Source organism: Pygocentrus nattereri, chromosome 7 (assembly GCF_015220715.1).
Source record: "Pygocentrus nattereri isolate fPygNat1 chromosome 7, fPygNat1.pri, whole genome shotgun sequence".
NCBI lineage: Eukaryota > Metazoa > Chordata > Actinopteri > Characiformes > Serrasalmidae > Pygocentrus > Pygocentrus nattereri.
Window position 1 is genome coordinate 28,045,892 of NC_051217.1, and position 27,662 is coordinate 28,073,553.

Below are 27,662 nucleotides of genomic sequence, written 5' to 3' on the forward strand. Positions count from 1 at the left end.
AACCTGGCCTCTCTGGCTTTATCTCCAAACTGCTCCACCTTCACTGTCCCTCTGATCTGCTCATTTCTAATCTTGTCCATCCTTGTCACTCCCAACAAAAATCTCAGCATCTTCATCTCCGCCACCTCCAGCTCAGCCTCCTGTCTTTTAGACAGAGCCACAGTCTCCAATCATAGCAGGACACACTACTGTCTTGTAAACCTTCCCTTTCACTCTTGCTGCTATCCTTCTGTCACACATCAGCCCTGACATCCGTCTCCACCCACTCCATCCTGCCTGCACCCTCTTCCTCACCTCTTTTTTGCACTATCCATTGCTCTGGATGGTTGACCCAAGATATTTGAAGTCATCCACCTTTATGACCTCTACTCCTTGCATCTTCACCTTTCCACCTGCCTCCATCTCATTCACACACATGTATTCCGTCTTGTCTCTACTGACCTTCAGACAAACAAGAAGGGGCTCAAAGCTGATCCCTGATGTAACCCTACCTTCACCTTGAAACCATTTGTCACTCCAACTGCACACCTCACCACTGTCTCACTATCCTTATACATGTCCTGCACCACCCTAACATACTTTTCAGCTACACCTGACTTCTTCATACAGTACCACAGTTCCTGTCTTGGCACCCTATCATATATATATATATTTTTTTTTGCAGGAGTGGAATACCCGATAAAAGTATTACATGATAAAAAATATGTGGACGTCCCTTCTAATTAGTGGATGTGTCAGTTGGCCAACCCACGGGCACCAACCACAGGCTCAAAAGAGGACGGGAAGGCAGTACCTGAACCTTACAAGCTAACAAAGGTCGTGACTGTGTACTATATGTTGTATACTGCATACTGCTTTTAATCAGTAGTATACAATGCAGTATCCAGTATACAACACAAGCCATGCACTACAGGACAGGGAAGCAACAAGACCAACAACCAGAATCGAGCCAATTAGAACCATCTCAAGACCTGTCCCATTAACACAGCCTTCCGATCACTGCTTAGCAACTGTTGCTAGCTGCTTTTCAGCAGCAGCAGCAGTAGCATTACAAGAAGAAGAAGAAGAAAAAGGAAAAGAAGAAGAAGAAAAGAAAGTGACTGGAAAATCTAGTTTAGAGGTCACAAAGAGATTATCAATTTTGGTTTCGTTTTGTTTGTGTTTTGAGTATAAAAATAAAGTTTAAGTGCTTGCTGCGACCCACAGCCCTGCCTCCAGCATCCTACTTCCACCCACTGTAGTGTAGTCATCAAACACTCTGAATTCAGCGCATGAAGGCCTTACTAATTAGCTGATGAGCTGAATCAAGTGTGTTTAATGAGGCAGGTGTTGATGTCTGCAGTATTTTGGCCGATGATGACTGGAACCAGATACTTTAGAGCAGTGGAAATTTGTTTTGTATAATAAAGATCCACTCTTCACCATCTGCCAATTTGACAGATAAATTTAGGTTATTTTAACAGTACAGCATAAAATCAAATTGTAGAGAAAATGCTTCCAGTTTGGGGTACACTCTTTCCTTTTTCAGCAGGACAATACCCCCACACACAAAAAATAAACTTAATACAGAATTGTTTTAGGGGGAGGGACTTGAATGGCCTGCACAAAGAACCTCAACCTCATCCAACATCTTTGGGATGAACTGAAACTTCAACAGTATTGCCTGACATTAACACCTGACCTCACTAGTGGTTTTGTGGCTGAATGGAAGCACATCTTTGAATTGAATTGAGAACCATTTGTCACTGTGTTTGCACACTGTGAAATTAGACCTCTGCATTTAACCCATCCATGCAGTAAAACACCCACATACATGCACACTAATGAACACACACACTAGGGGGCAGTGAGCACACTTGCCCAGAGCAGTGGGCAGTCCCATCCACGGCACCTGGGGTGCAATTGGGGGTTAGGTGCCTTGCTCAAGGGCACTTCAGTCATGGACTGTCAGTCGAGGGGATCAAACCAGCAACCTTCCGGTCACAGGGCTGGTTCCCTAACCTCCAGCCCACGACTGCCCCAGCCATGGTCCAAAATCTAGTACAACCCCTTCCAAGAAGAGAAATGGCTGTTACTGCTGCAAAGTGGTTGAACAAGCCTTATTAATACCCCTGATTTTGTTTCAGCAAGTGTTTAACGGTGTGACTTTGGGTGCCCAAATATCTATACCAATGTAGTGGAGGTAAACATAATAAACTGACCTCACAGTGGATCTCACAGTGTGCCTCAGTATTGTAGTGATGGTGACTTTGTGCAGTTATCTAGCTGCCTTTGTGTTAATGTTATACTGTTATCGCAGTGTTGTTGCTCAGTAACCAGTAGCATTGCTATATGTGACTTAGTGGGAAGTATGTTTGGAAGAGTATTTATTGTTGTTGTTGTAAGCTCAGTTCAGTTGCTTATACCACTGCACTGAGAGAGTGCATTTCTCCCCATGCATGTCTTTTGTTGCAATCCTCTATCTACAAGTAAATCCACCTTTAGATTACATTTCAGGTGCTGTGTGAGTCATTCCACACCTCCAGCCAGTGAAGATGAATATCATCAAAATTGCAAGCTTTTTGTTTCTCTGCCTCAGTCTTGTTTCCTTTTTATCATGTCAGCATGTGTTTCATTCACAACACTGCCCTGTTGTAAAATCTGTACCAACTGCATCTACTGACTTTTCTGTGTGCTTATATTCTTTTGTTTGCTATTAATAAGTTGATGTAGGTAGCAGATCTAATCAGTTCGTAGAAGAATTGAAGTTCCTTTGTATAGCATAAGTTTATGCAATACTACTACTTCTTCTACTACTACTGATGACGACAACAACAACAGCTTATTATTATCAGTAAATAGATTCAATAAGTAAGTTAGAGTTTCTGTCCATCAAAGAAAATGTCTGACAGTCAATTCTTCCTTGGGTAGGGGTATTTAACTTGTAGGTGTTGCTATATAATTATCACCGCTATGTTAAAAGCAGCCCACCCAAATAACATCTGGTCAGCAGTGGTCTTATAGTGGATCCTTTCTATTGATGGATGGTATAGAGGCAGATGATAAATTTTACAGTATCATATGATACCTAATAAACTGGCAACTCTGTGTATATATATAGAACCTTGCTTACAAACGATAGCAATACTTTCCCTCAGACAACATAAATGTCAATTGAATTTATTTTCAGAGTCATGTATTCTCTTCTGTGAGAAAGTCTGGCATCTGTCTAAACTAACTGTGTGGTGCGAGTGCACTCTATTGGACAAATACACTGCTTCGAGAGGTGAAGATGATGGATATTACCCATAAAGGAGCAGAAACTATGAATGAATATAAGCAGGGAAAAGTTCATGTCAGTTTTCCTACCCTTTACATCGACCATACAAACACACTCAGAAACACACACTTCCGTCATCAGTTCCTCAAACGCAGAGAACACATACATGATTTACACTCACCTCTTCCAGCTCAGCCTCGGCACTCTTTCTGTCCTCTCCTGCTCTTTCATTCCCCCTTCTTTTCCCCTCTCCTCCTTTCCATTCTCCTTACGGTCCCTTGCATCCACCGTTGTCAGCTGAGGCATCAGCGCCACACTCCTGCATCGGCACAAGCTCACTCACTGTGTGTCTACAGTTCTGCATTGGCATTGTAGAGAGAAAAGACTTGCCCATCCTGTAGCACCAGTTAGGCTGGCAGGTTTAATTTTACTTTTCATTCAGTGACAGAATGTATGGAATGTGGTTGGATACACAGCCTGTATCTGCCCAACTTCGGTGTGTCATCTAGAGGTGTGGATAGATCCCTTAGTAAATACACTCACTGGCCACTTTATTAGGTATTTATTAGGTTCAGTTGCTTGTTAACACAAATAGCTAAATCAGCCAATCACATGGCCGAAACTAAATGCATTTAGGCATATAGAGGTGGTCAAGACAACTTGCTGAAGTGCAAACCGAGCGTCAGAATGAGGAAGAAAGATGATTTAAGTGACTTTGAACATGACATGGTTGTTGGTGCCAGACAGGCTGGTCTGAGTATATCATAACCTGCTGATCGACTGGGATTTTCACACACACACAGCCATTTCTAGGGTTTACAGAGAATGGTCCGGAAAAGAGAAAATATCCAGTAAGCTGCAGTTGTGTGGACAAAAATGCCTTGTTGATGTGAGAGGTCAGAGGACAATGGGCAGACTGGTTCGAGAGGGTCCAATCTTTTACTAGCAAGGTGTACCTAATAAAGTGGCAGGTGAGTATGTTTGATAAATGCTATGGAAATATTTCCTTGTGAGTTCAGACTATGACTTCAACAATTTGTTGTAGTATGAGGAGAGACTATATCCTCCTGAGACCCAGAAAAATTTAAGTCAGTGAATTTTTTTTTCAAAAACCTATATTTTATGTAATGTCCTTCATAGTGGACAACAGGACATTGGATAGTAATTTTGTTGGTGTCATTTATCTTGTTTACTATACTGCATCAGCCCAAAACCCTGCTGCAAAACTGATAATCAACATACTGCTCAAAGTAAGCAGCAAAGTTTAGCAGCAAACTGTTCCATGGCTGGAACAGTTAGTTATCTAATCTTATAAACAAACAATTGTATATTTAATTTTTAAATATATAATTACACAAATGTTGATTTGCTAATAAATTAGGAAATTAAATAAAGCTCAGATCCTGTGGTTAAATGCCTGCATACACTTACTCCAGTTGTCCATTTAGCAGTAAGAGTAATACTTAAAATACTGGCAGTAACAAAAAAAAAGGACCAAGAAAAAAAAAAAAAAAAAAAATAGATGCAGTAACATCACATAATGTGTTTAAATGCTCAGCTTACACATGGTTGCTTCCAACTCTAAGAGTGGTGAGTAGTGAGATCATACTTTAATTTACTCTACCTCATTGAAATTCCTGTGACACCATAAATTTCATATAAAACAGATAAAGTTCGTTCCACCACAGAGGACATAAAAAAAATGATACAAAAACGTATACTGTTATGTGGTTAAACCTTTATGCATATCAATAAAGAACTGCTGTGAAAAATAGCTAAAACATTTTTCTACCTAAAATATATCTACTACTTCCTTCTCTTGCTTCCATAAAATGTGGTTGCTGAGATGGCAGCCATTTTGAAAAGGCAAAGCTCCCGTTGCAAATAACACACCCCAGCAAATAATCTATCGTTGGAAAGGCCTCTACATGTCACACCAGGTTCCAGCACTGTAGCTTAATATATTAATATATATTAATATATAATAAAGGACACCAGGAACAAAATTGTAGACCTGCACCAGGCTGGGAAGAGTGTCTCTACAATGGGCAAGCAGGTTGGTGTGAATAAATCAACTGTGGGAGCAATTGTAAGAAAATGGAAGACATACAAGACCATTGATAATCTCCCTCGATCTGGGGTCCACGCAAGATCTCATCCCATGGGGTCAAAATGATCACAAGAACGGTGAACAAAAATCCCAGAACGACACAGAGGGAGCTAATGAATGACCTGCAGAGAGCTGGGACCAAAGTAACAAAGGCTACCCTCAGTAACACACTACGCCGAGAGGGACTCAAATCCTGCAGTGCCAGGCGTGTCCCCCTGCTTATAAGCCAGTACATGTCCAGGCCCGTCTGAAGTTTGCCAGAGAGCATACGGATGATCCAGAAGAGGACTGGGAGAATATCATGTGGTCAGATGAAACCAAAATAGAACTTTTTGGTAAAAACTCAACTCGTTTTTGGAGGAAGAAGAATGCTGAGTTGCATTCCAAGAACACCATACCTACTGTGAAGCATGGTGGTGGAAACATCAGGCTTTGGGGCTGTTTTCCTGCAAAGGGGACAGTACGACTGATCCGTGTGTTAAGGGAAGAATGAACGGGGCCATGTAACGTGAGATTTTAAGCCAAAACCTTCCATCAGTGAGACCACTGAAGATGGAACGTGGCTGGGTCTTCTAGCATAACAATGATCCCAAACACACCACTCGGGCAACAAAGGAGTGGCTCCGTAAAAAGCATTTCAAGGTCCTGGAGTGGCCTAGCCAGTCTCCAGACCTCAACCCTATAGAAAATTTGTGGAGGAAGTTGAAAGTCCGTGTTGCCCAGCGACAGCCCCAAAACATCACTGCTCTAGATGAGATCTGCATAGAGGAATGGGCCAAAATACCAGCTTCAGTGTGTGCAAACCTGGTGAAGACTTGCAAGAAACATTTGACCTCTGTCATTGGCAACAAAGGTTATGTTATAAAGTATTGAGTTGAACTTTTGTTATTGACCAAATACTTATTTTCCACCATAATTTACAAATAAATTCTTTAAAAATACTACAATGTGATTTCCTGGATTTTTTTCTCATATTGTCTCTCATAGTTGAAGTGTACCTATGATAAAAATTACAGACCTCTCTCATCTTTCTAAGTAGGAGAACTTGCACAATCAGTGGCTGACTAAATACTTTTTTGCCCCACTGTACCTCTTCAAAAATCATCTTGCATGTCTTCCTCCCATCAAAAGGCCATTTAATACTTCCATACAGTATTTAAAAGATTTAGGTGTCCTGGTGACCAAAAATTTGTTATTTAAAAAACAACTTTCCCCTCTGCTTTCTAGTTCTAGGTCAAAATTGCCATAGTTGTCTTCTTCCTTTATCACTGGTATATACCCTTAGTTTATTAGAAACATGTCTTTGTCTCTACACTCATTGTTTATCAGCCCCATTTACCATATAGGAGCACTTTGTAGTTCTACAATTACAGACCATAATATGTCCGTTCCTCTGCATATTTTGTTAGTCCTCTTTTACCCTCATCTTCACTGGTCAGGAGACCCACAGGACACCCAAAGAGCTGAGAATGGTGTACCAAACAAAAACATCTAGGCAACAGCGTCCTGTGGATGGCATTCTATGACCACTGATAAAGGACTACAGGATGATCAACACGAACATGGATCAGCTAATGCCTCTGAATTTACCTCTACCACACTGACCAACAAAGTAGGAGTGTCTAAGAGTGGACAGTGTTTAAAAATTCCAGCAGCACTACTGTATCTGCTCCATTCTTAGAAATGTAACACCCAAAACATGCCACCACCACATCAATGTGACTACAGAGCTGAAAATGACCCAACACCCAAATAATAACTGCTCTCTGGGTGTCTTGACAGTTCAAGAGCAGGGTAAAAGCGGGCTAACAAAGTAAGCATAAAAACAGACAGACTACAGACTGTAATTGTAGAACTACAAAGTGTACTTACGTGGAATGTGAAGCCGATTAGATGTACAATGAGTGTAAACACAAGGTGTTCCTAATAAAATGCTCGGTGAGTTAACAAAAAAAAACAATATACAGACACATCAACTAGTGATATCAAAATTTCCAGTATTTAATATGTCAACCATTTGACTTTATTACAGCTTCCTTTTTTTTTAATCAGGCTTCCTTTCTGGGTTTTTTTCAAAAAGAAACCAACAGGGACGTTTTTCCACATCTCCAAAGTTAAGCTTGGAGCTCTGGAATGGCCAGTCTATTAGTGCCTGAAGTACTTTTCCCCCTTTAAATTTCTTATATTTTTATTATACAGGAACTTTTCACTAATTAGAAAGAACTCCACCCAGCAGCCTGACTAAACAAGTGTAGAAAAAAAAAGGAGTTTATTTTCTCCCAACACTACTGACATCAGGACACACAAGGTTCTTACTGTACACACACTGTAAACTCAGCCATCAGGCTAATAATATCAGAATAATACAGCTACTCTTTTTTTAACATTGTACAGGCCTCCCATTGTATAAATAGTGACTTTTGTTTTCCCTTTTAAGGTACACTCTTACGAAAGGTGGTGCGTCAAGGATTCTTAAGTAAAGAAAAAACATGGTTCTACATGGTTCTTTGAGTGTTCATGGTTCTATGTAGAACCAATTTTTTTTACTAAAGATCCTCTATAGCTCCATCTTTTCTAAAAGTATAACACAGGTTCAGCTGACCAGTAGCTGAAGTGTATGTCCCTAATAAATACCAAATGTCCATGAACTGAGAAGGCAGCAGAATTAGATAAACAGTATGATCATTAGTACATGTTTGAGAGACAAACACAGTACTGTACAAATAAACAGATCCACAACCCCCAAAAACCATAAAACGACAAAATAGGACACTTTTCAAGGAGGATGCTAAAAATATTCTCAAAGACTGAGAATTTTTTTGTCCTATTCATTTTCAAGGTTCAATTTCAAACTCAAGTTTGGTCTGTGACTGTGCTAATGTAGCTCAATTCCAGACCAGCTGGAGAGTTGTCTGCAATAACAAACCATTAGTCAACTGACTAATAACACTATAATGAAACCAGTTTTCGTCACTATAAGTAATGTTAGTTTTAACACTCATTAGCGTCAAGTTAAAACGTTAACTCCTCAAAATGAATTCAAATGATATGAAAAATTCACAGAATTGGACCTGTATTATTTTGGGAAAATTCCATATTCCTGTATATAAAAAGCAAAAAAAAAAATACACTCGATGGGTTCTTCAATGAAGTCCCATATATAAATGACAATCTTAAAGTTGGTTCTTCAGGGGTTCTTTAGTAAGCACAATGGTTCTATATGGAAACATGAACACTCAAAGAACTATTTGCATACTTAAAGGACTCTTAACATCAGGAAATATTTCTTCTAATTGATATACATTGTATAGGGTTCTATGGAGAACCTTACGGAAAAGGGTTTTACATGTAACAATGGAAGAACCATTTTTGGTGATAAGCTTAACATTGTAACAATATCACAAACCTTTTTGGTACTGTTTAGAATCCATTTTAAAAAGGTTGTAAATAGACTTATATACAGCACATTATCCATCAATCCACCAATCCATCCATCAAAAAAAAAAAAAAAAAAAAAGTTTCACAATGCAAAGAGCCTTTAAGCATGCAAATGGTTCTTTGAGTGCTCATGGTTCTATATAGAACCACTGTTTTTACTAAAGAACCCTTGAATAAAATTATTTTTTTAAGAGCATAGACCTAAATGAAACAAACTCTACACAAGCCTCTAATTACTTCTTTAAGGGTTCAAGAAAGTATTGACGAATCAAATTACAGTTAAAATGATGAAAGATGCTGAGCAGGAATTAAAAGCCCATGAGCAACAGTTAGTGATCATGCTTATGCTGGGTTTGGCCTGGGGGGTTGCCATAATTACATTTACATTTTCCACTGCTTCTCAAAATAATGATATAAAGTTGTTTCCATCATTTTACAATAATTATTTTTACTCTATTAAAGTCCAAGAAAATATCAAACATAAATCTCTTTGTCCATTTAATGTTCACCAGTTCATCAGAATCTGCAGACCAAAGTTAATCCCAAAACCAACCAAGCTCAAGTCAGGTGTTAGAGAGTGAGTAATCAGATTTAGCATTAACAGTTTCAGTGTTTGTGTGCATGTATGTTAAAAGGCACCAAGGCTCAGGGTTTAGTAATATGAACCTCGCTGGCACCAGCTCCATTAGTTGTTGTGGTGATTATGTACTGGGTGGTAGCCTGTTGATTGGTGGATGGCTGCTCCAATGGATCAGGGTGTACCTGGCTGGTGGTGGGTGGGGCATTAACTTGTTTACTGTCCAGCTCAGCCTGCCCCTCTGAGATCACATAGTGAGTCTGCACCTCAAACCAACAAAAAATTAAAGGTCACAAAATGATACCTAACAAAACCAAATGACTTAAATTTTACCACTGTAAACATCATGCAGGAGAGGCTGTAGTAGGTGGATAAACATGACACTTTGGGCCTCACTGACTAAAGAATTAACCCATGTTTTTAGGTTTCACTAGTCTAAAGTATATGAACAAGGATTAGTGGTCTCAGGAGTGTTGTAGTTCAAGTCAAGACTGAAACTTGCACACATCGAGTCCTAGTCAGTACGAAGTCAATACACAGCACTTTAGCCGGAACCAAGAGCAGGAGTGGTGAGACGAAGACAAGCCCAATTATTTTTTTAGAATATAAAAGTAAAAAGAAAAAAAAGGAATTTTTTTTTCATGAACTGAAATTTGATCCAATCGTACCAGCACAACACACAACAATATGCCACTAGCATGTCAGTGGCAAAGCAGTGCTGAGAATGACTCACCACACAAATAATACCTGCTCTGTGGTGGCCCTGACCACTGAAAAACATGGTAAAAGCAAGCTAACAAAGTATGCAGAGCAACAAATGGACTACAGTCTGTAATTATAGAACTACAAAATGCCCCTATAAGTTGAGTTGATAAACTAGACATTGAGTGTAGTAACAAGGTGATTTTAATAAAGCGGTCAACATAAACAAAATTTTAGAAATAAAAAAAAAAAAAGTATATAAAAATATAATTATATATTATTATACTGGAAGCCAATAACGGTCAGTATCTGTCTGTTCTACTATAAAACTAAATGTAAACCTAACTGCATACCCCATTTTTATTACTACATGAAAACATAGTAGTAACAAGACTGAAACAAGGCCAGGTCAAAGTTATTTAGACACCAAAACAAGACTGAACTTGTTAATTTACTGTCCCCGAAGCAGAGACTGGAATCAAATACTACAACAGTAGGTGCAGCAATATAAAAGTAACTCTGTTTGGAACTGGCTTTGTTTGAAATATCATACTGCGTACTGTGAGTATATACTGCATACTCAATACCACTCTTCATATGACTATACAGTACAGAATCCAGTATGCCACAATTACCATCATGTACCATGTACTGTAATGTATGGCATTTCCTTAACCATCTAATCAATGTTTAGCAACTGCTGCTAGCCACTTTTCTGCATTGCTTTATAAAATGCAGCATACAGCAAGACAGCTCTGGCTGCATACAGAAACATTTGGCCCATATAGTACCCTCACCAGGTATTTTTGGCATACTGGATAAATTCATGTTGGTTGCATGCTATACACCATTTACTACTTTTAGACATAATACAGATACAGTACACAAGCACTATGTAGTAATGTATTTCAAACACAGCCTTTGACTTGTCCAACCATTTCACTCACCGTTTTAACCTGGTTGCTATTTACAGCAGCAGTGACTGGCGTGCTAGCCTCTGCTAACACATACTGAGTATGAGGCAGCGTCATCATCTGTATCTCAGAAGCTAAGAAAAAGGGAGATAGGGAGAGAGAAACAATACCTCTGATACCAAACACTATAAAAAACATTTTTTTAAAAAGGGCAAATTTGTTGTGTAGACACAATCAAAATAAACTGCACAAGAGGGAGACATGAGAAAGAGCGTAATATATATACTCACGATAACTCCTGTAGTTCCAATTGCTAGGCAAGTAAGCATGCTGCACTGTCCCTTGCGTTTGATTGGTGGATGTCTGTAGGGTTTGGCTCTGGGCCAGAGTCACAGGGGTCAGCTGAGCGGGGCTCAACTCCTGTGCCGTTTGCTGAGAGGAAGGGCTTAAAGGCTGACCAGTCACCTGATATGAAGGAAAAATATAAACAACCAAGCAATCAAAATAACCATTATGACAAGTTGCAGTCAGCAAATTTGGACACATTGAATGTTAAACTGATTTGTTATTGGAGAAAATAACACCAGCACCAACGCTCAGTTTAAACATGCCCTTTGTGAGTTGAATTAGATGTGCTGTGTTTAGGGCTACCACAAGTGGTAAGTCAATTAAATTTAAATCACTCCGTTAAAGAAATCACATATTTGAAATTTACATAAATAAATCTTGGTCAGTATCGATGACTTGGCAAGTTATTTTCAGTGTTCGACTCCAATTTGTATCAATCTATAGGGAGACTTTAGAGCTTACATGAGTCAGCTTAACTTGTTAGCTAGCCTTTTATGTCTGTGTTTTTCCCACTTTTCAGCTAGTCTCATCTCCTCAACTACACTGACCAAATGAATGACCATGTATACACTCAGCTTCCTCAGTGACGGTACTTCAGCAGTCAACATAAGAGCCAAAAAATTAACTTGGAATTTTCATCTGTATAAACACTGGTCATCTCTTAATATGCCTTTCTTCAGTCTGTCAAAGAAACTGGCAGGCTCATGAATTTCTAACCGCTTGGGAGAGTTCTGAGGCCAAGTGTGAAACCTTTAGCTACATGTATATGACACAGTGATTTTTATAGCCTAGGAGGCTATCATATTAATGGTGGGAAAATTATAATGTTGAACATTGTTAGTTCTAAGCAATTTTTAATATGTATTTCTAAACAACTACAACAATTACAATAAATGTATACAAAATAATTGCTTATTTAGCTATGTTAAAGTAACGTTAAGTCGTCAAGTCAAAGTTTATTTATATAGCGTTTTTTTTTGTTTGTTTTTTTTTTACAACAGCTGTTGTCACAAAAGCAGCTTTACAGAAAAATCTGGGTCCTAGCCCGCAAGAGCAAGCCAGTGGCAACAGTGAAAAGGGAAAACTCCCTAAGAGCAAGAGGAAGAAACCTTGAGAACCAAGACTTAAAAGGGGAACCCATCCTCTTCTGGTCATCACCAGATAGCAAACAATAACAGAGAATAGCATTTTAAAATTAGTGTAAAATCTTAAAATGGGAAAATGAGGTGAAACAATGGCTATAAAAAAATAATTTAATACCATCAGGAGATATTAACATTACCCAGTGAATGCCACTCCAGGTCTCCCAGGAAAAAACAGTTTTGGTCTTAAATGAACGATGGATGTGCAATATGTAAAAAAACCCATGTGTTGATCTAAGCAGACCTGTGCACTGGCCTGTACAGCCCCTGTGGCCTCAGAAACCTGGATGTGCTGCACCTGGATGGAGTGCTGAGGGAAGCTATGCGGATCCTGCAGCTGAGTCATATCCACCGTAGAGTGCTGGGACTGCGGAGAGGATGCCTAGGGGAAGACAAAAAGTCAAAAATATAAAAAACACAGTCATAACAGTCAAAAGGGAACAAAGGAAGAAAGAAACGTTACACACATGAACAGATGGACAACTGTAAATGGCATTTTTGTATATGAATGACTTGCACCTTTAGAGTGTGTGATGGGCTGTGCTCTTACCGGAGCCACCTGCACCACCTGCAGCTGAATGTGCTGGGGTTGGGCCAAGCCTCCTCCAGTCTGAGACACAGGAATGTACTGGATCCTCTGGAAGTCTCCCTGCACTGTGCGGTAGTCTGTAGTCAAAGTCTGAGACAGCTCTGTCATAGCCTGTGTCAACAGGTCTGTTGTCTAGGAAGACAAAAGCGACTCTGAGTGACTGCTGATTACTGATAACATGAAGCATGTTTTAACGTGTGTGTAAGTATGTGCGTACACACACACACACACACACACACACACACACATACACACACACACACAATCATATTGTCATTTATTGTGACTAACATTTTAGCATGTAGCTAGTGTGTTAGCTTGAGGCAATATCATTACATCAGGAAACTATTACCGATACATTTATAATTTTGAATGGTCTAATAGACAGCCGGTCCTTATTTTTGATGTATCGAAAAACACTGAACTGAATTATAAACTTTGTGCATAATTACACTGCTACTATGTGAATGTGGGGGGTTATATTCTCACCACTACAGCTTCAGCAGTTGCTCCATCAGTTGTAATAACAGCTGGAGTGCTACTGATGACCGTTGTAGCCAGAGGAGCCTGGATACTGTTGGCTATCTGTGCATATTCTGGATGCTTTTTGCGAATGTGCTGCACCATCTTTGTCTGTGGACACAACACAAAGTCATTACATGCCATTAGACTTCTTGGGAAAAATAGTGATAGAGACTGGCACTGAGCAGTGATCTACACCTATTAAAACACAACTAAAACACACATGCAGATGCACATACCTTGCTGCTATACTGCTTGGCGCAGTGTGGGCAGCAGACAGGTGCTGTAGCAATAGTGCCTGTTAGTTGGGTGTGCGTGCTTAACATGGGGTCTGGTTCACCCGGCCCAGCCGGGCGAAGCTTTCGGATGCTGGGTGGTAATTCAGCACCAGGGTGATTCTTTAGGATGTGTGCTTTCCGCTTGCTTGCACTCTTATACACCTGCAGATTTACAACACCACAATACCGTAATTTAGTAAAATATACCAGCAGAGAGCACGGTCAAATAATGTTAAATTCAAGATCAAGGCATCAGATTCCAAGTCTCTCCATTAATATCTACATTAACCGTTGCACACCTTATCACAGTACTGACAGAAGTAATCTCTGTTCGGCTTAATGATGGGCAAGGTGAGCTCAGGGACCTCATCTATTCGCATTTCAGGATGACGCTTTGATAGGTGATTTACCTGCCAAAAAAACAAAAAAGCTATATATATTAGACATGCCCATATACCAACACACTGTGTGAGTCATGAACAAAGCAACACAATATTTAAGAGAGGTACTACAAGCAAACAAAACTGTAGGTAGAGAACAATAAAGGTCATCACCAGCATGCCTCTTCGCCTGAAACCCATCATGCAAAGCCGGCATTTGAACATGAAGCTCTCAAAGTCGGTGGTGGGCTCCTTCTGCTTCAAAGTTTTTGTACGGTGGATGCGGTCAGCCTTCTTGGCCTCACGCTCTGGATTGTGCATGCGCTGCATGTGTTCCCGCAGTTTATCCTTCCTCTGCACAAGAAACAGTAGACACTTTGAATGATTTTAATAACACAGTATTAAGTCCATTCTATAGTTAGAGTGAAGGTGACCCTAGCATTTGTTGCAAAAGTATACAACGTGCTGTTCAATTCACAGAAGTTCATTTCACCAGCCCAACTTCCAAAGGCAAAACCCATCAACAGAAAAATCATGTTTGCTAAGAATGTTGAGTAACTCAAATTTTGTCGTTATTGAGATGCCTTATTCAGACATAAAACAACAGAAAAACCACTGAAAAGGACATACTAAATAGCTCTTTACTTACAAAAATAAGCTAGTGAGATACAGATGGGTGGCAAATTAAAGGGAAACCTGCATAAATTAATTGAGCAATATAAGTGTAGAACCATCCAAACAGGTGCCCTTCATGAAACAATTAGGTAATGAACAACCTACCATGTTCTGTGGCATTTATTAAAAAAAGCTGGGCAGGCCCAGTTCACCTAAATTTTGGATAAAGATTGCAAGAGGAAAAGATCTGTGTGACACTGAAAGGTTCATTTTGCGGCACCAACATCAGGAGCTTCAGTTATGTAACCAGCTGGTTTGTGTTTTAATAGAAACAGTGACTTAATTGACATATGCATTTATATCTATGGGAAAGATATAATGAAACAGGGTAGGAAATTGTTGCTGAAAGCACATATCAAATGGCCACAATCTTATCCCACATTAGTGTGATATGTACAAAAAAAAATTTAGGGCTGTAGCGCATAAACCCCACATTACAAAAGATGAATGCACACCGAGTTGAGAGGTATCAATACCACAGGCACTGGTCTACAGGGGTCTGGTAAAGTATGGTCAGTTAAGTCATCCTTATTCTTAACAAATGAGCAAGTATGTGTAGAGCAAGAGAACAGTATAGGCCTGAATGACTGAACACTACAGTAGGAGGTTCTTGTGGCTCATTATGCTGCAGGGAACACTTTGCTGGCATGGTTTGAGTCCACTTATACCCATAGAGCAAAGGGTCAGTGCAAGTTACTTCCATATAATACATTATTCAGACTGATCACAATTATCCTAAAACGAAACATTACTACCTTGACGGGATTGTGCTCTTCCAGGAAGATAATGCCCCCACCCCCAGCACATGAGGGTTCACTAAATGAGTTGGTGAATATGAAAATGATGTAAATGATATGCTACAGCCATCAGAGATCTCACCCTAGTTGAAACTTATGAAAACATTTTGGACCGATGCATTAGACAGCAAAGTCAATCATCATAATCAAAATACCAACTGATGTAACATTGTTCGGAAGAATAGTGTTTCGTCTCTTCAGTAGAGTTCTAGAGATATACAGAGTCTATGCCAAGAAGATCTGAAGCTATTCTCTGGCTCATGGTGGCCCAGCACCTTACTAAAGCATTTGTTTTAGTAAGTTAAAGTTAGCAGCTGAAGTTAGTAAGTTGAAGTTAGTAAAACTAACTTCAAATAAGCTCTAATGAAAACAATGCCATGTTTAAACACTCTAACCTTGAACTGCTTGCCACAGGTGGAACACAGGAAGTCTTTCCGGTCAGAGTGGCGAAGCATGTGCAGCCTCAGCTTGTCTGGCCGGCAGAAAGCCTTATCACATTCTGTACACTGGAAGATCTTCTCTGAGTGAAAGCTGCGTACATGCTTCTTTACCTGCACATTTTAACAACAGAGTTGCTGGTAAACAGATTAAAATATATATATATATATATATATATATATATATATATATATATATATATATATATATATCATAACACATTAAAGATAATAATTTGATATCATATAATTTGATATTTAAAATCAGTCAATATTAATGTATATAATTCCAGATTATGTTTTATGATAATTATTTTATAATATTTAAGGTTTATATAATTTTGGGAGTGGGTGATATGACAATACTGAACAACTGCATCATCATCATGAAAAAAAAAAAGAGACATATTACAAGTATCAAGAATATAAAATAAAAATGACTGTACTATTGTAGTATAGGTACTCAGATGTTTTTTGGTCTTTTTCTACTGCATTACGTTTAATAATAACAAAAATAAACGCATCGTGAGATGCATAGTGTATCATTAAGATGTGGACAAATTTTGCAAAACTGCACTTTTGCATATCACCTCTACCTAATATATAACACTAAGCTAGTAATTTAGTCTATAAAACAGGCTTAAATGTCCTGAAGCAGACCTGTATAAAGTCAGTAAAGGTCTTCTTGCAGGAGGGACAAGAGAAGCAGCCATTGACTAGGTGAACCCCAACATGCTCTTTTAGCAGGTCCAGTCTGTCGTAAGACTCAGTGCAGAACAAGCAGGAGTAGGTGCGCTGATCTGAATGTAGCTGCAAGTGGTCCTCCAGAGCGGCGCTGCTGAGGAAACCCTTGTTACAGTGATGGCAGGCATGACGGCAGCCATCTCGGCCATGGTAACGCATGTGTTGATCCAGTTTGTCCTTCTCACGGAAGGCTTTCCCACACTGAGAGCACTTGAAGGGCCGGAAGGATTTCCTAATAAAAAGGTGCTGCAGAGCAGCATTCTGGAAAAGAGAGGAGACAAAAAGTATCAATTAGGATGAAAAGGAAACATAAGTGGGTATAAAAAATGAAAACTTCTGCATATCAGACATGTCAGGCAGACAACACACAAGGTCAAAAATTTGTAAACCAGTTTTTGGTGAATCTGACAATGTTCAGCACTGATGCACGCTGTGACTCAGCAACTTTTAGAACTGCTTGGTGTCCTCAGGCAGCACTTGTTATATTGCTATTATATTAAACTCAACAAGATTGCAAAAATCCATAGTAGATAAGACTAGAAATTTACATAAAAATATAAGATGGATTACCTTTTCCTAAAATAAACAAGTTGCTCAAGTTGTGAAGAGTTAATTCAAACAAACCCGAGATTAATAAAGTAAGCATTAACTTAAAATGTGTTCTGGCTGCATTTTGTCTTATCTGTTATACAATGCAGTATAGCTGACCAGTGTGCAGTAGCCCTGAGACTTTGAGAGTTTGGGTACGAATTCCAAGTGAACAAATGAGAAGGACATTTGCTTAATTCAGGTCAAGGTGAAAGGAATGACGCAATGCATCTGAATTTGGACAACAGTGATTTCATCACAGCCACTTCTTGCATCTCTTAAATGATAAACGCCTTCAGGATGTATGCATAAGATTATAATATTCCTGTTTGCAGATGGAGTGAAGAAACCACTGAACTGATACAGACAGATGTAATGAGGATGCAGGAGTCATATACAGGAGTCAAAAAAAAAAAAAAAAAAAAAAAAAAAAAAAAAAAAAAAAAAAAAATATATATATATATATATATATATATATATATATATATATATATATATATATATATATATATAATAATAATAATAATAATAATAATAAATATATATATATATATATATATATATATATATATTGTTTAAGACTCCTCTGTGGTCCAAATTAGACCTACCTGCAAGTCCACCTTAGCGTGCAGCGCACAGCGAAAGAGAAAGACACACACACGCTTCTGTCAATCAATCCCACACCCACTAAATGCACTATATTTTACAGATGGATGAGGGGTGGTGGTGGTGTATCGGCAGACCTCAATCTTACCCGAATCCTTCGGGCCCGCCTAATGTCCTGTGGAGAGAGATGGGAATCACCAGCAGCTACTACACACTGGTCCTCCTTATTAGGTGGAGGAACACTAGAGGTTGTCGTTGAGGTGTCAGTATTATCCACATCCTGAAGAGCCTCAGGCTGGCCTGCCGGGGTCTCTACTGTTCCCTCCGTCACAGTCCCCACAGCATCGTCTCCCAGTTCACCCATTTTCAACCCATTCAGGGTCCCGCCTGCTGGTTCCTCATATGGTAGTTTATCAGGAAACGGCAGTATGTCCTACAACCACCAATTTTTTTTGGCAAAATTAGTAAGTGAAGTTATTTTATACATATGCTGACTAATTGCCAGTGAATTCAGTGCAGCTTAACAAAAGCACTCACCTGGGTCTTATCTGTGCTCTCTGCTGGTGTTTCTAGACGGATAAATTTGGGTCGACGTCCAGGTCGTCTTCCAGCACCAAATCTTTTCCTTCCACGACCTCGACCTCGTCCTTTTGGCCTACACAAAGGATATACATAAATTACAGCAAATAGCTAGTCATCTGAATGCAAAACAAATGCCATCCATCCATCCATCCATCATCTTCCGCTTCTCCGGGGTTCGGGTCGCGGGGGCAGCATCCTAAGCAATGAAGCCCAGACCTCCCTTTCCCCAGCCACTTCCACCAGCTCTCCAAGGGGGATTCCGAGGCGCTCCCAGGCCAGCTGGGCGATATAGTCGCGCCAGCGTGTCCTGGGTCTTCCCCGGGGTCTCCTCCCAGGTGGACTCGCCTGTGACACCTCCCGAGGGAGGCGTCCAGGAGGCATCCTAACCAGATGCCCGAACCACCTCAGCTGGCTCCTCTCGACGTGAAGAAGCAGCGGCTCTACTCCGAGTCCCTCCCGGATGACTGAACTTCTCACCCTATCTCTAAGGGAGAGTCCAGACACCCTGCGGAGGAAACTCATTTCGGCCGCTTGTATTCGCAATCTTATTCTTTCGGTCATTACCCAAAGCTCATGACCATAGGTGAGGGTGGGAACGTAGATCGACCGGTAAATCCTTGCCTTATGGCTCAGCTCTTTCTTTACCACAACAGACCGGTAAAGAGCCCGCATCACTGCTGACCCAGCACCAATCTGCCTGTCAATCTCCCGCTCCCTTGTACCATCACTCGTGAACAAGACCCCGAGATACTTGAACTCCTCCACTTGAGGCAAGAGCCTATCCCCGACCCAGAGAGGGCTCTCCACCCTTTTCCCCCTGAGAACCATGGTCTCGGATTTAGAGGTACTGATTCTCATCCCAGCCGCTTCACACTCGGCTGCAAACCGATCCAGTGAAAGCTGAAGTTCGCGGCCTGATGTCCCCAATAGGACCACATCATCTGCAAACAGCAGCGATGTGACCCTGAGGTCACCAAACCGGACACCCTCCATCCCTTGACTGCGCCTAGAAATTCTATCCATAAAAATTATGAATAGAATCGGTGACAAAGGGCAGCCCTGACGGAGTCCAACTCTCACTGGGAACGAGTCTGACTTACTGCCAGCTATGCGAACCAAACTCCAGCTTTGTTTGTACAGGGCCTGAATGGCTCGTAGCAAAGAGCCATGTACCCCGTACTCCCGAAGCACCTCCCACAGAATACCCCGGGGAACACAGTCGAATGCCTTCTCCAGATCCACAAAGCACATGTGGACTGGTTGGGCAAACTCCCATGAACCCTCCAGAATCCTGGAGAGGGTGAAGAGTTGGTCCAGTGTTCCATGACCAGGGCGGAACCCGCACTGTTCCTCCTGGATCCGAGGTTCGACTATAAGCCGGACTCTCTTCTCCAGTACCCCTGCATAGACCTTGCCAGGGAGGCTGAGGAGTGTGATTCCCCTGTAGTTGGAACACACCCTCCGGTCCCCTTTTTTAAAAAGAGGCACCACCACCCCAGTCTGCCAATCCAGTGGCACCGCCCCCGATGTCCACGCAATGTTGAAAAGGCGTGTCAGCCAAGACAGCCCCACAACATCCAGAGCCTTGAGGAACTCAGGGCGGATCTCATCCACCCCTGGAGCCTTGCCACCAAGGAGCTTCTTAACTACCTTAGCGGCTTCGGCCTCAGTAATGGACAAGCCTATTCCCATGTCCCCAGACTCAGCCTCCTCACTGGAGAACGTGTCGGTGGGATTGAGAAGGTCCTCAAAGTATTCCTTCCACCGCCCAATGACGTCTTCAGTCGAAGTCAGCAGCACACCATCTCCACTATATACAGTGCTAGTGGCACACTGCTTTCCCCTTCTGAGTCGCCTGACGGTTTGCCAGAATCTTTTCGGAGCCGACTTAAAGTCACTTTCCAAGGCCCAAAAACAAAATGCCATCACAGATAAATAACACATCTTTTGTTGAGTAATGATTGTGCTGTGTGCAACATTTAATCTCATGTTTGTAATGTGTGTGCAAGGGCTGAACCTTTGAATGAGGTCCAGCTTGTCATCGTGCATGTTGAGATGCTGTTGGAGCTGCTCCGAGCTCATGAAGCGCCTATTACACTCATAACATGGCCAGTTCTTCTCCTGCTCTCGCAGTGCTGACATACACAGAGGACATGACTGAATGAGCAGGTGAATTTCATTATGAGCTACAAACAGTAAACAACCGTGCACATTATACTGTACTTAAAGAGACACTCTGGCCAAAATAAAAAAAATTTAACCATCTTTACATTTGCTGTAGATATACCCACCTCATATTTTACATCGGTGCTGTAGTAGTCTCTAGAGAGAGTTTTTCCAGTTTAAAGGCTAGGAAACTTCCTTTCTGGAACTACAACTGGGGTGCATTTTTGGGATTGCTGTTTGATTGCTTGTGTAACGATCGAGTTAGAAGTTACAATAATGCTGGTTTGGCTGTATTTATTAAACTACAGATCAGTGGCTAGGTTAGTAGTAAGGACAGTTTCACATCACATTAATTCAAGCGATGCTGGGTATTGTAATGAGAGAATATTAATGAACAAAAACATGTAAAACAAAATTCATAATTGTGTCAAGCTGAGATTGAAGAATTTAGTGCTGCTGTGCTCTAGGCCAGAATGCTGGATTCAGCAATTACCATGGTACAAGTCTTGTAAGACACTACTTATCTAGTATTCTGCAAATTAGCTACGTTTGGCTAGCTACTCTTACCAGCTGAGACGTGATACTTGCAAAAATGAAAATAATCATTTAAAAAAAAATCTCATACCCTTCCTCTCTTCCTCAGTGACATCATGAATCTTTTTGTTGACAAATTCTGCATAAGATGCAGCATACCAGACCTGCAGAAGCACATATGTCAAATTCAGATACAGTGACATAAGATTATACAAAATAAATCATGTAGTAGTTTTAGGATCCTACTAAAATTAAATAGACAGTACTCTACAGAGATGGACATCTTCTGTTCTCAAGTATCGCTATTGCCCACCTTCAGCTCCTGTTTTGGCTGAATGTTCTTTATGGTGGTGTAGAAGATGTCTGAGCCATATTGATAGGCCACCAGGTTCTGCTCCAGGTGGTTCTCAGCTGGCCGAACAAACATCATCCAGTTGCAGCGATCCTCATCAGACAAGTCCAGCCACAAGTCCTCTGCTCTCTCGCCATCTTTTTCTGGGTCCAACATACATAACTAGGAAAGGGAAAATGTAGTAGAAAACAGGTATGTTTGAGAGCAAGGCCTGAGCAGACTACAAAACATTCTTCTGTTCTGTTCAAAGTCATAGAACAAAGGTTTGGTGCCTCTGTTCAATGTATGTGACAATAAGTTAACACATACTCTACATCCTGCGCACAAGTTAAGGGACATTTTATATTTTTTCTATATGCTAAATCCAGCAAACAAAAAGAAGTTGAAATTAAACATAGCAGAAAATGCCATTTTTAGGAGAATGTGTTGTTTGTGTATTTTCAATTAGAATATCAACAAAAATATAATTTGACTAGGGTATTTCAAACTCTTGCAACTGCATATAATAGTTACACGTTCCCACAGACACAATTTTTAAAACAAATTCAACTTGGAATTAAAACATACTTTGAGCTGTAAGTGTGCGTCCTGCAGCTCACTCTGTGGCACCAGAGGCCCCTCCACAGGCCCAAACTGAGTGCGTTTGGGAATACGCCTTTTGGAGAAGACTCCTCCCAGGAAATGATCGATGTACAGAATGAGGGGTAGGCTGGCTCGAGCTCTGGACATCACAGGCCTATTAGCGATTGGATGGAGAGGGCCATGTTTCATGCATGCACCAGGGTTGGCATTGTTACATTCCTCACACCCTGTAATGATAAGGAAATTACAATGGAAATAAGCAGAAGGTGCTTGCACTAAACACTGTTGATTGGAAGAGAATTATTTAAGTAACTTTAAGTAAAATCTTAAAAAGTCAACTACAAATCTTCAAGGGCTAGTCAGAGAACCACAACATGGCATGGAAATTGGATAAATGTTGAAAGATCTTTACCATGCCTACTGACATTACTGGTGATGCTCCCTACTCACACAGATGTTGAGGGGTGAAAGGTTGAGGTGGCCTAGGTTCCCAATCTTCCAGTTCAGAATCATCTCTATCGTCATCATCATCATCATCCTCCTCATCCTCATCCTCAGAGTCCACGGTAGAGTCTGTGGCCCCCAGAGGACTAGGTGCAGGGTCTGTCATGGCAGGGAGAACAGCGCTAGCCTTGTGTGAGAGAAAATGGAAGCACTCAAGTCAAAAGGAATCACATACAAAGATTACACACAACTACAAGGTGCACCTATAAGGTAAGTGGTAATACAAGGTTAAAATACAAGATATAAGGTTAAAAAAAAAAAAAAAAACAACCTCATTCTGTCAGCACACATGCTAAGAACCTTATAATGTCCTATACAGCTTACAAAGAAACAAACAATACTCAATGCTGCCCTCTAAATATGTAAGGGCACCATGTTATAAGATTTTTCATAAGCCCTATGATGTCTCAATAAATGTATTGATAATACTTGCAACAGACCTAATCTTGAGTTCACTTATCGTTTTAGAAAAATTTGGATCACTGTTTCGAGTATGGCATGACAGTATCAATATATAACCGTCAAAGAGAAACATGCACAAATGTCTCTGTGCTTACCTGTGCCACAGGCTCTAGTATAGCCTGAGGGGCATCTGCTACATTACTGAGCACATGTAAATTGGCAGCATTCATGTTCTGGCCACTTGGAAGCAACACTGTAACCTGAGAAAAAAGACAGTTATCTAACAGTCATCCACAGACTACAAGAATAATCTCACAGGACTACATTTTATATGACTGCATACCTGCTGAGTTGTACCATCTTGCTGAATGTAGGCCACTTGGGGCTGGTCTGCAAAAACAGCCTAAGAATGGAAACAATCAAATTCAGAAACTCAGTGGAAGCGATGATTAGTTCAAAACTCAGATTTCAGACATCAAGCATTTCTTGGCTAACTGACTACATTTGGAGAAAAGGGGAAAACTGCATTTTTGGCTAAACCATCACATTAAGAACCAAAATGCTCATTTTTATCCTAACCATCAGGGCATTTGGAGCAGAATCATAGAAAACCATACAGTAGCCATTGTAGCAAAAATTAAATAAAAAAACATAAGTGTGTTCATATATATAAATCTGATATGGATATGTAATAGTAGTCATCGTCACCTGTGCTCCATCTGCAGGATGTATGTACACCAGTGTGTGTTCTGCTGACTCTACTGATGTGTAGGAGCTTCCATCTGCAGTATAGACAACCTGCTGCTGCCCTCTGTCAGGCTGTTCTCCACTGTACACAATTTGAGCCACTGCACCGCCTTCAAAATGCACCTATAGTAAATCAAGAGAACACATAACACCTCAGCACATTCAACTACTAATATTAGTACTTCATAGAAGAGCTTATTAAAAGTAGGATCTACAAAGAATGTGTGTAGTTTGTGAATAAATAAAAACATGCATTCTGCTTAATTAATGTACAGAATATGATCAAAATCTGACATGTTTGCGTATGGACAACATACTACTTTGAATACATTTCTGCCTCTCTGAACACCATAAAGAAACAAAAAATATGAAGTTGCAAAACTTGGATAACTCATGTGTGGACAAATGTACCTGTGGGGGATTGCTGGCTTCACTGTTGGGGGCCTGACTCCACACAGGGGATGCTTCCTGTTTTGCCTCCATAGCAACTTTTTGAGGACACCCCAAAATCACCTCCCACACCTAGTGCAGAGCCTCCTCATGAACCACTAAAGAGTAACCAGGGAGCAGACTAAAAGGGAGGAAGGAGTCTAGCAACAAAAATGTGAAGCACAACATTGTAAGATCTCAGTGTACATGTACTGTATTACTTTCAAACTGGAACGTAAAGACTGGAAACGATCTTTCAATGGGATAAATGATATATTTAGGTAATTGAAAGATTATAAATATTTTTAAAAGAAGCGTTGTTACTGTTTTAACTAATAAAGCACAAATGTTTGTTTTTATTGTGTTAGATTAGCTTGCTGGCTAGTTAAAATTGAAAATGTTTGGAGAAAAAGTTCTAACTAGATAAAGGGTTGAATCCATCATCAGAGAAATCGGTAAGAAAAAAAACTGCTGGTTGTATGAATCGGTACTAAATATGAACGCAGTTTTGTTACTTGCTAGCGGGCTTTGTCTCATTCTTGTGGAAACACCACGTTAGCTAGCAAACTGGGAACGTTTCATGGGACTGAAAGCTACTAGCTACAATACTTCTAACGTTTACACGAGCTGTGTCGGTCGCGTTTCTAGTGACTGAGGGTTGGTTTTACCATCATAAACCAACGTGTTAGCTACTGCAAGGAACGGTCAGTCTAATAACTCTCCGGGGGTAGAAGGAAACGCAGGTGAAACTGTGCCAACGGCCGGGGACGAAAACGGATGCAAATATACTATAACACGGCCTTGCTACAACTGTGAAAGAAAAATGACAGACTATAAAATGTGTTACTACAATACAGTGGTTACATTATTTTCCTACTCTTCCCCCCTGCTTTGACCCCTCAGGTTCTGAGTTCCAACCGGACCATACCACAAAAATCATAGCGGCAGAAACACGGGCATTTGGCGCACAGCAACACCAACATTATTGAAGATAACCCCAGAGAGGTAGCCATTAACATTACACTGATATGAACACAGTCATATCTCTGTTGGCACAGAGCTTTACCATAATTTTGACAAAACGGAGCAGATTTTTAAAGGACTCTAAATATTACAAACAGACCCTTCGCTCCCCACTTATAGTTGAGCCCAGCCCTGTGCCTTCTGTAGAACAAGGAAGGAAAGTCTCCATTTTGGGTGGGACTACACAACAACAAGCTCGTTCAAGCCGAGAACCGAAAAACACGTATATTGTAACTAACAGCGAAAAGATAGACGGTCGGCAAAACCTAAGAAATACTTACGGAAAGATAATCTTGAAACTGTGCTTACCATTCGGGGATCAATTTCACTAGAGTATGTATTATTTTAACAATATCGTTGAAGTTGGTCTTACCTCAGAATGGTAGCTGCAGAGATGGCCGCATTGCATATATTAGCATATTCTGCCTAGCAACAAACGCCGAGCGGAGCGGTGACTTTCTAACTGTTAATAGTTTTTGAGGTATTTGAGAGATTAGCCATTTGGTTTCTATCATAAATATTAATGTATATTGTATTCCTTCAATTCAACACCATTTATTTTATGGTCGCCATAGTATTGTATCGTATAGTGTCGTTGGAGTGGCCGCTCACCCTGCTTTCAGGACCAATGGGAAAATTCCGCCATTTCTTTTGACCAATAATAAAAGGCCTGCGTTAATGAGGAGCCGTATCCTCCATTGAGTGTCTCATACCGACTTCCTTTTGCTTAAGCTTGAATAAGAATTCGTGTATGCAAGTGTGACTACCTGCCATTATTTCTGCTGCTGATATTAATATTCATTTAGAATTTTTTCCATCATACACAAGTTTTGCTTTTTATATCCGATTTTTACGTAGTGTTCCTGCTGTAAACTGTTTAGCAGAGGCATAATTCCCTTAGGATTTAGGTTAGATTAGGTTGATTTTTTTTTCCTGATATAATAAAAAAATAATAATTGATCCTGATAGTAACAGGGTTTGCATTGATTTGTTTGACTGTTTTGACCTGTGGGTGATACATGATTAGTGCTTATTTTACATGTCATGTTAAAGAATTCACCACACCACATATGAGATTCTCTAACAGTAAATTAACTAAAGTTAAGGTATGAAATGCAAACTATCAGAGAGAATTTGGCCCGATTTTCTTTCTTTTTTTAAGAATACTTCTGGGCACATCCATGTGTAACCTTCTTTCTGGTGTGGTTTATGTAGATATTGGAACTAAACTGGATATTTATGAACAGTCCCTCTATGCTGGTTTCCTTACAAACAAAGCAACAGTTCTGCTATTGGGTTTTGGATCACAACTGTAGTTGCTGTTTCTCGGCTTATATGAGGAATAGGTATGATGCATGGAGTGTTTTGCAGCTAAAATTGTGTTACTAGTGTGGGTTTTCTCTGAGTATTGTAGTGGTACAGTAGCTGACATGAAAAACTGCTCTTTGCAGAGAGCTCATTTTGGGCAATAATTACATTTGAAGAACTTTATGCATTTAAAAAGTGAAAACGGTGAACTTGTTTTCTTGTGATTAGTTTGCTCAATCTGTTTTAAAATAGCATTAAGAAGTATATAGTGTATATATTGTGTTTTCGCAAAATTTGTTTATCTCATACAGATAAACAAGGGAAAGTAGCCAATAAAGCCATTTCACATCATTCATGGACTTGATGGTCTCTGTTTAATGTTTGAGGTGTACTTCCAACAGGTGTTGGTCAGTACTGTTTTACGCCCGCTGGATCAGGTGTATAAACATGATCTGAAATGTATGTCCATGTGGAATTCAAGACGGCTGCAAGTCATTAATTAAGCTCTTCAACCTTTCAGTTGCTTATAACTTAAAAAGAGCGTGCCGGTAAAACTGGGGCCTTAAAATTTGTCCTAGCTAACCACCTCTTCCCATCTCTTGCCTTAACTGAGGTGGATGACTGAGAGCACCCTTCTAGCTCTAAAACCCAAATCCTATTTTTCATGAGAAGAACTATTACTTAAATCCACTGTGGCATGTGGTCCAGACGATGACGGACGCGAGAGCTGGCAGGAAGGCAGGGAGAGAGCGCAAAGCCCGAGCTCCACCGACGGATGCGAATCACGAGAGTGAGGGTAGGAGGAGGAGGACGCTGGTGCCGGCCACGAGAGGCACCAGAGCAAGGAGCGAGTCCCGAGCTCCTACGCCCGGGCCCGGGCCCGGGCCCTGCCCCCTGTTACGCAGCGAGGCGGCTTCACTACACCTC

General features: G+C 40.5%; 2 protein-coding genes across 3 annotated transcripts in view; both read right to left on the reverse strand.

Annotated features, from left to right (window-relative positions):
• si:ch211-151h10.2 (uncharacterized protein LOC567699 homolog) overlaps nt 1–3,790 on the reverse strand; it is a 13,830-nt gene extending 10,040 nt beyond the window's left edge. The window contains exon 1 of the mRNA XM_017722564.2: nt 3,441–3,790. Within this exon, the coding sequence (XP_017578053.1) occupies nt 3,441–3,565 (125 nt within the window). The 5' untranslated portion in view covers nt 3,566–3,790. The remainder of the gene's footprint in view (nt 1–3,440) is intronic.
• A 3,556-nt stretch (nt 3,791–7,346) lies between these two features.
• On the reverse strand, nt 7,347–25,932 carry prdm10 (PR domain containing 10). Of its 2 annotated transcripts, XM_037540045.1 has the most exons (24): nt 25,801–25,932; nt 24,387–24,565; nt 23,937–24,098; nt 23,572–23,631; nt 23,384–23,488; nt 22,773–22,953; nt 22,308–22,549; nt 21,702–21,902; nt 21,480–21,552; nt 20,706–20,823; nt 18,644–18,761; nt 18,255–18,539; nt 18,109–18,120; nt 16,829–17,173; nt 16,127–16,282; nt 14,434–14,613; nt 14,179–14,289; nt 13,841–14,041; nt 13,569–13,712; nt 13,041–13,211; nt 12,735–12,872; nt 11,291–11,465; nt 11,034–11,134; nt 7,347–9,644 (listed from the first exon to the last, which is right to left on the reverse strand). In XM_037540045.1, exons 2-24 carry the CDS (start codon nt 24,456–24,458, stop codon nt 9,453–9,455), a joined length of 3,543 nt encoding a protein of 1,180 aa, XP_037395942.1. In that variant the 5' UTR covers nt 24,459–24,565; nt 25,801–25,932; the 3' UTR covers nt 7,347–9,452. The 2 variants fall into 2 exon arrangements, with proteins under 2 accessions (XP_037395942.1, XP_037395943.1); XM_037540046.1 differs by lacking the exon at nt 18,109–18,120 and having other exon boundaries at nt 25,801–25,931.
• Between the last annotated feature and the right edge of the window lie 1,730 nt (nt 25,933–27,662).